General features: G+C 41.6%; 1 protein-coding gene across 1 annotated transcript in view; it reads left to right on the top strand.

Annotated features, from left to right (window-relative positions):
- Nucleotides 1-8,409, top strand: part of LOC100749600 (zwei Ig domain protein zig-8) — a 24,996-nt gene that overhangs the window by 14,854 nt on the left and 1,733 nt on the right. The window contains exons 4-6 of the mRNA XM_012387999.3: nucleotides 1,103-1,313; nucleotides 3,304-3,431; nucleotides 6,827-6,995. Of these exons, the coding sequence (XP_012243422.1) occupies nucleotides 1,103-1,313; nucleotides 3,304-3,431; nucleotides 6,827-6,995 (508 nt within the window). The remainder of the gene's footprint in view (nucleotides 1-1,102; nucleotides 1,314-3,303; nucleotides 3,432-6,826; nucleotides 6,996-8,409) is intronic.

The following is an 8,409-nucleotide window of genomic DNA, read 5'->3' as shown; positions in this document are numbered from 1 at the left end:
CGCGCGAGCTGCATAGATTTCGGTTGGATCTCAACAAACAATAGCTCGGCTAATGCCGATGACACACCGATGTCACCTCGAGAACTCGTAGGCTCCCACAGCTGCCAGGTTTGCGGCCGACGTAGGACAATACCGAATCTCCATGGTGACGTCATACTCGCCTCGAGTGCCAGTGTCGTTATGGGAAATTGGTTTATGCGCCCGTGACGGAGCACACCTAGAACGAAATACCCTCGAAAGGATCCTCAACGCTCCACGTCGTGACACGCCGCGTCGCGACGAACCACCACGCCACCGCCAGCTTCTTCGTACCCCTGTTGCTTTCCTTTAATTCCAAATTACAAGACTCCTCTTGATCCGTCGACGTCCGTTCAAGAGTAATCCGAGTTTATCCGATTCCATTTGTCAGGATCTCCCGAAACTCCACCGCACAATCGAATCAACGACTCTTTCTTTCCCTGCTTCGATACCTCGAACTCGATCAATGTCTAAAAATTATTGAAACAACTAGAACAGCTTAAAAAATCACATTTATAGTATCTCACGCCATCGATTTCGTTCATCGTTGCATTTCCTACCTCGGTTTCAGGCACGTTTGTGCAAAAAACGTTTCTTTGATGCAGCGCGTTGCTACAGACTCTAGGGAATCATCCAGTTAGAATCATTGACTGGCCGAATGTTTAACGAACGTTTGTTTTCGAGTTCACGATCTTTATTCTCGCAATCGGAGAATGGATAAAGTCGTTGCGACGTCTCGATCGATTTTTAACAGACGTATTACCTAAAGAACGCGCTGCACGAAATTACAACTACGACTCATTGATATCGTTGGTCGTAGTTTGAAACGCGTCGATTGAATTACCTATAAACGTGGAACTCGTACAACTGATTTCCGATGTAGCGCGACACACGCGTGACCGCAATCTACGTAACAAGTTTTTTTTATCGGTTCTATGGAGAGATGCATCTGCTCGATCGAGTAATCGCAAAAATTTCCACGTTCGACCAACCTGGCCTAGTTTATCTTCGATTTTTACGTCTTCTGAAAATCGTTCTCGAGCGATTCATCGCGATAGAACGTCATCGTGACATTCTGTTACAGGTTTCGTGGGTAAGGCATCGGGATATACACCTGCTAACGGTTGGCCGTTATACGTATACGAGCGATCAACGTTTCGAAGCGCTACACCTGCCTCACGCCGAAGAATGGACGTTAAGGATACGATATCCACAGCAGAAAGACTCCGGGATTTACGAGTGCCAAATATCAACGACACCTCCTATCGGTCATCCCGTTTATCTAACGATAGTCGGTAAGCTCGAGGAAACGCGGTATAGTCTCCGTGCAACAGTGAATTTTGATCTTTAGCTCGTCTATTTTTGCTTTTCATACACAGGCCGCGTTGCGTCACGTTGACTCGGGTCAGGTCGGATCGGGTCGAACGATACTCGTACAAACGCAAACACGCGAAAGAAATATTAAGCCGTTTCAAAGCATTTGCAGTATACTCGTTTTGTTATAGGTAGATGGACGGTACACGCTTTAACCAAGGTATACATACCTATGTGTAATTGCCAGGTAATCTCGTTACGTTTGGACGCGAGTTATTCCATTCAAAGATTATTCCATAGATTTCCAAGTTTCGATCGATACGACGCAAAATTGTAGAATAAACTGCAACAGAATTCGTTTTAATAGGATTAGGATCGTTATTCAGTTTGAAAGTTGACGCATGCCTTGGGGGCATCATAAATACGAGAGCATCGCAATATGTATTCGCATTTGCGGTTAACGCCAATATCTCACCAATTTAATGAACTGCGCGATATAGGGATCAGTTATTTCATCAATCGCGATATGTTATTCCGTTATTAAAATAAACCGCTAACGTTACGCGATAGCGAACAACCAGTCACAGCAAATATCTTCGTAATTCGTATCTTATTCCGAGAAGAATTTCAAATTCACCGTTTTATAATTTACAGTATCCTTGGAGTTATACAGGGTGGTTGGTAACTGGTGGTACAAGCGGAAAGGGGGTGATTCTACGCGAAGAAAGAAGTCGAAGATATAGAATAAAAATTTAAAAATTTAAAAATTTAAAAATTTAAAAATTTAAAAATTTAAAAATTTAAAAATTTAAAAATTTAAAAATTTAAAAATTTAAAAATTTAAAAATTTAAAAATTTAAATATTTAAAAATTTAAAAATTTTTTAAATTAAAAAATAACGTCAATCGAAACAACGATCTACAGTGAGATCCGTTATAACGAGACGTGATGAAGTACACGCGTACCGAGCGAAAATTCAAAGTCGATTTTCTCGAAAACAAAGCCTCGAACGAAAAATTGTTATTCTATATTTTCGACTTCTTTTTTCGCGTAGAATCACCCCCTTTCCGCTTGGAGCACCAGTTACCAACCACCCTGTATATTTGCCTGAAACTTGAGAAATTTTTAAAACACGCTAGTCTAGAGAAATTTGAAAAAGATATGGACGCTTGAAAAGACCAGAGATAGCCTTCGCCTGGAAGATCGAAGAGACACCGTTATCGAAAGAGAAAGAAAATGTGAACGAGGCGTAAGCTGGTGTATATCTATGATCGGTGTGCTTGAAATTGAATTTAACGTAGATGCGGCCGTGTGTAGCGGAGGTGCGAAAGGGGCTAATCGAGGATACGTACGAAATTCATGGAAAGATTTTACACGGGCGTACAAAGCAGGTGAAACCAGGCCGTCTGCGAGCTCGTATATCCTCGCAGGTACACCGTTAATGACTGGCCTGATATCCTAACCGCGCCGTACTATTAAATGAGAGGATCTTATCACACAGACTTGACCCGAAAACGTTACCCAACACTTCCGTTTCTACGTTTCGCGCAACGATAAAAATATCGAACGTTTCATTTTGTCGCGCTAACTTTGATCACCCGTGCTATTGTTTCTTTTTTTTTCAATTTCTTTCTACCACGTAGTCGTTCTAATATCTTTTTAATTGTTCGAATTAGAAGAAACTTCGTATAGTTTGCCAGGATTTCTGTTCGTAATTTACTGCGAATGGATGGAAATTTAACTCGATCGTCGTTACAATCGTGCAACGTGACGTTTAAGTAACGTTCCGAACCGCAATTAATTTAAATCTCGAAACAAATTTAGATTCTTTGTTTGAAAGTACGTTTTTTCTCGTATAAATTCCGTCTATGAAAATATCGACATTTGCATTTACGTTCGTATCTATCTACCTGCCGCCAATAACCTTTCCAAATCGGACGAAAAATTCTAAAGCTAAAAATTTGGTTTCAGAGCCGATTACCATCATCATCGGAGCTCCCGACCTATTCGTGAATAAGGGTAGCACCATCAATCTAACTTGCGTCGTAAAATATGCTCCGGAACCACCGCCCATGATGATCTGGAGTCACAACACCGAGGTGGGTATTACCAGAATAATTATCAATTATCGCGAATTTAACGATTCCAAATTTAACTACGTGGCAAATTCACCTGTCAGATGCGAATAAGACGTACGCGTAACGCGATAATATTATGTGCGACGTATAGTTAATGTCGGGTTCGGAGTACGGTGAGCCGGGTATTCGCCGTTCATTTTACGTGCTCGCAAAGTTCTTTGTACCGGCTCAAAGGGAATACGTCGAGGGAAACGCAGCTCACATACATCCATGTACCTATCTTTTTACCATTCTTCTTGCAAACCTTGGAGCAGAATACCTTTTGTCTTCGTACGAGGCAACGGTATTACACGACAGTGTGAGAATCCACTGGGAGGGGATAGTTTCCACGGGAATATGAGAAAGCAGCTACGGCAGCTTCGAGGAAATGATTGCGAACCAAAAGTTGGATATACCTTGGGATCCAATATTGTTCCTTTTTAACTGTATGCACGCCGCCCACCGACTGCAATCCGAATCCATAGTTACCGCGCGGAGTATCGCGACGACGCGTTTTGCCTCGAATACGGGATCGTGCAAAGTTACTCGACTAAATCTTTGCTACGCTCTCTTTTCGTATGTCGCGAAACTTCCTATTGACAGTAATTTGCCAGTTTGCCGGTGTTTCGATCGAACTCGACGTAGAAACGAACATCGTCGCTTTGTTTTTAAAGGAACGTTAGTCGACGGTTCGAAGATTTTTCGTGCCGTCAAGTTTAAAAAGCTACGTAGGAATATACATAGTTTTCGTTCAATATTGTTCGAGCGTTGCTCCAAAGCTAGCAAAATACGATACAATATACGAATGTATATGCTGGAAGAAAAATTCCAATAAATATTCGAAAACGCAAGTGTCTCGATACGATAAAGGCCACTCGGTACGTGCTGGCATGCTGCAGCACGTTGAAATATTTACGCAGAACCGACGGTATTATAATTTTCGTTTTACGCTGTTATTTCTTCGTGGCTCACCGACAGGCCGAATTGATTCCTTGCATAGACGAAGCATGCGTGGACGACCGTATCCAACTCGCAGCTTTACCTTCTGCTCGTCGGATACGGACACAACATTTGGAAATCACTTCTACGCCGAAGTCTATCGCTGTCCATTGTATCATTGTAACCGTAAATATCTTCCCTCGCCATCTCGTATCCTTTTTCATCGTTCAAGATGTTCCGTTCGCTGCTGCAGTCAGTGTCGCGCGTCGTACTCGTTTCTGCGGTTGCCATGAATCTTTCAAAGTTCTTCTTTTCACCGTGCTGATTTAATTCGTACCTTAATTTAATACGCGAAGATATCGATCCTTAAAAACGAATTCGCTGGATTCTTTGTTGAGACGACCATTGTCTGCGCGACTTTTTAAAGAAAAGATTCAAATTAAAACACTGGAAACGTTTACTCCTGATTCGACTACCGTTCGGACAACCAAGGGAAGAAAAGCTGCTCCATACACAACACCAGGCATGTTATTGGCATGTTCGCAACCAAAAATATCGTCGAGCCGATTTAATAATTTCAGACTGTTTATGATTACACGTGCGTGTGGCACGCAACATGCTAAGTACGAAATCCGTAAGCCGCCACTGGTCTAAGATAATCTAACAATAGGGCTCCGCTCTCCCCTTGATACTGTCGAATCACTGACGACGGTGATGTCGAAATGTCGTCGTAGCCATGCATTGCGGCGTCGCCCAACCCCTTCGTGTTCTGTTTATTCCGATGGTGGTGTCCTTTTCTTATCTCGAGTACCCATAGCGTAAAAATCGACACGTGGCAGGAAGTGTGTGTATGTATGTATGTATGTATACAAATTCTCTTTAATAATAATAATAGCACCAAAATAGGTCAAAATTGGCGAGTATATCGCCATATATTCAAGCTGTAATTCGAATCGTTTGAATAGTTTTCGTTCGATTCGTGCTGCTTAATGTGCTCTTATTAATTATTTTAATCCAACTTCATTGTAATCGCATTATGCAAAAGTTGCATAATAGAGAAACGTTACACACGGAACTCGATATAGGAGAGATGATATTTTATTAAAAGAGTAATCTAACTTGCTACTACAATGTTTTTCTTTCTTTAACGGAACGTGGTATATTTTAATTAGTAGCATAGCAAATTTTTCGGTCGATGAACCTTCTTCGCGCGTAAGCTGTGTAGCATACTGTCTTTTTTTATTTGTCGACGACGTTAATTCTCAAACTCCGAAAGTATCGTAATCGCCGTGGCTTAAGTAAACGAACACATTAATATTTAGTCGTTACGTTCTGTAAATAAAGTTAACAGAGTTGACGCATATTTTTATAAAACTCTCGTATTTCTTTCCCTTTAAACGAGTTCTGTTGTGCATTCTATTAAATCTACTGATTGAAGAGTAAATACAATTCAGTGAAACGTTTCCCTCCAATGCAAACCTACGTTCAAACCTTTTCGCGTTAAATAATATTTTTCCAACGTTGGCAAACGCGCACGTCAAACCGGACAAAAAAGAACGATACCTTTCCGTAATGCGCTTCCATTCAGCTTACGCGAATGCATTGCGACTTTATCTTATTTTCGGTTTACAAGTGTCTTTTTACAAAATCCAGTACGCTTTCTGTACAACGAACGAATGCAATTTTTCCTACGTAGCAGAGTAATCCAGACCTAATCCGGAAAAGAAACAAGACACCATTCGATTTCACTCGCTTTAGTGATTTAAATTTTTCATTTTTCCAAATAGCTGTGAAGTGGTTCGGGATAGCCACGTTACGGAACGAATAAACGCGAGTCTCCGTATTAAAGCCGAACATGTTTTTATTTTAACCAATCGTAGGACGCGACCTATGTACGGCAACAACGACCTCGAATTACTTAAACCGTAATAGTCGCGGCTAACTCGTTGACGCGTTGCGAATAGCGGGCCTGAAGATCGTGACAGTCGATCGGTGACTGCTCAATACTCTTTTATCTTCTGCTCTGATTTGCGGCTATATTTATGATGAGATATACGCGAGGCTTTGTCACTGGGCGTGGTGACATCGTTGTTTGTTGCGAATGGCCGCGCGCTTAGAGACAGCGCGTGCAGGAACATCCGCCACGTTGCAAGGCATTCCCAGAATCCATAGTTCGTATTGACCCGCGTATTTTTACATCTTGGCAAACACGTAGGGCAACGATAGGTTTTCGTTTTATAATTTGCTAGAGCTAGGAGCGAACGAATATTCCCTCGCTCGGTGTAAACCCACCATTGCACAAACATTCTCCTTAAAGCGAATAACACGCTGTTGTTAAATTTTACTTTCGGACGTTTCGCTTTGAATAAGATTATGCGCGCACTAGCGAAGACTAAAGGACGAGAAATAAATAAATATGCGTTTATCTTTTGGTCCAGGTAATTAACTTTGACTCACCGCGCGGAGGCATTAGCCTGGTGACGGAGAAGGGTCCTGAAACGACGAGTCGTTTAATGATCCAGAAAGCGGTGCTGAGCGACTCCGGCATCTATACCTGTGAACCGAGCAACGCGAATCCCAGCAGCATTAAGGTGCACGTTGTTAACGGTAAGTTTCACGAAATATTTGAGAATCGTTGGCTCGTTTTAGGACTTATTTCCACTTGCGACTAGTTGCGACGACGCCGTAGTTTCCGGCAGACCATCGGTATCATCATGGACGTGAAAAATGTGCCCCATGCTTAAAAGAACATTTCCCGTCTGCTTCAGGAAGTTAGCATCTATATTTATGCCGTTGCTGGTGCAGAATCATCGATATATTTTGCTTTGTTTATTCGTATGTATAAATAAATCATCGAGGAATATATAAACGATGAGTATATTCAGTTACGTACAATTACAAAATTATTGGAGGTATGAAAATGTTGAAATAATCGCTACATCACGACCCGAACGTGTAATCGTTCATCCGCAAACAATTTTTTGATCACGGGTATACTTTTGCAAAGGGATTTGTAGTACTGCGTTTCAGGCGCAGCGACACCACCGCACGTCGCGGTGACGAGATTTATGGCACGTAAAGCGAAAAGCAGAAAATTTGAAAATACATGCTGTATGTTGAAATTACTGCGAAATCGTATACCATACGAGCGTCGCTACACACATGGTAGAAAATTAAATCTTTCTTTCGAGAACAGCCAATCGTCCCTGAGCGTGTCGTAAATCTTGCGTTAATTCGAATCTTCGTGAATGTGTTGCGAAAATTGTTCGAACCTCTCAAACGAAGATCAACTTTATTCGTTCGCATTGAACTATACATTTTTTAACGCGTTAATCGATCTGTCGTGGTATATTTTATAAAAAGTTACTAACCTATTTAACGTGAAAAAGCTATAGCCAATAAAAAAGTTGGCAGATCCGAAGAACATAAATAAAATCATTAATTTGTCTAGCATATTACGGTAGAAAATGTTTCATAAGATTATTTATTTATATCAAAGGCATTATAACTCGTAGTATTGTACGTATTACAGCATTACTACTGTCATCGCTATATCGTATTATATAGCATTACAAGTTAATAGTATCATATACTAAAACATACTCCTCGCGCGTTCTAGCAGCAAAATGACATTCAGTAGCGCTCGATTGTTCCAGGTATAGTACGTATTGTATATGTATTCCATATTGTACGTCTGCCTCTTTGTAGTCGCGCGCGTGACACGACTGATCTGTGACGGTGTATCGCACCTTGACTTTGCGGAGGCGCACGTTCCTTAGTCGCGACAGCGTGAATGGAAACTCTGCCTTATCCGACAATGGATTTTATAGTCGCGCGCGACTAATCGCAAGTGAAAATAAGGCCTTACCCTGCCACGTTAATTGATCTCTCGTTAAATATCCCGTTGTTCTTGGAAGACGGGACGCGTGTACATTTGCCCTAGAATCGACGTTGTCGAGATCGATCTGACCGTGCCTAGCGTTTAAATTCGCCGAAAGCCATGCATTTCGCACGACGTCGC

Source organism: Bombus impatiens, unplaced genomic scaffold, assembly GCF_000188095.3.
Source record: "Bombus impatiens unplaced genomic scaffold, BIMP_2.2 scf_0504, whole genome shotgun sequence".
NCBI classification, from domain to species: Eukaryota; Metazoa; Arthropoda; class Insecta; order Hymenoptera; family Apidae; genus Bombus; species Bombus impatiens.
This window is presented reverse-complemented; position numbering and strand designations above follow the sequence as displayed.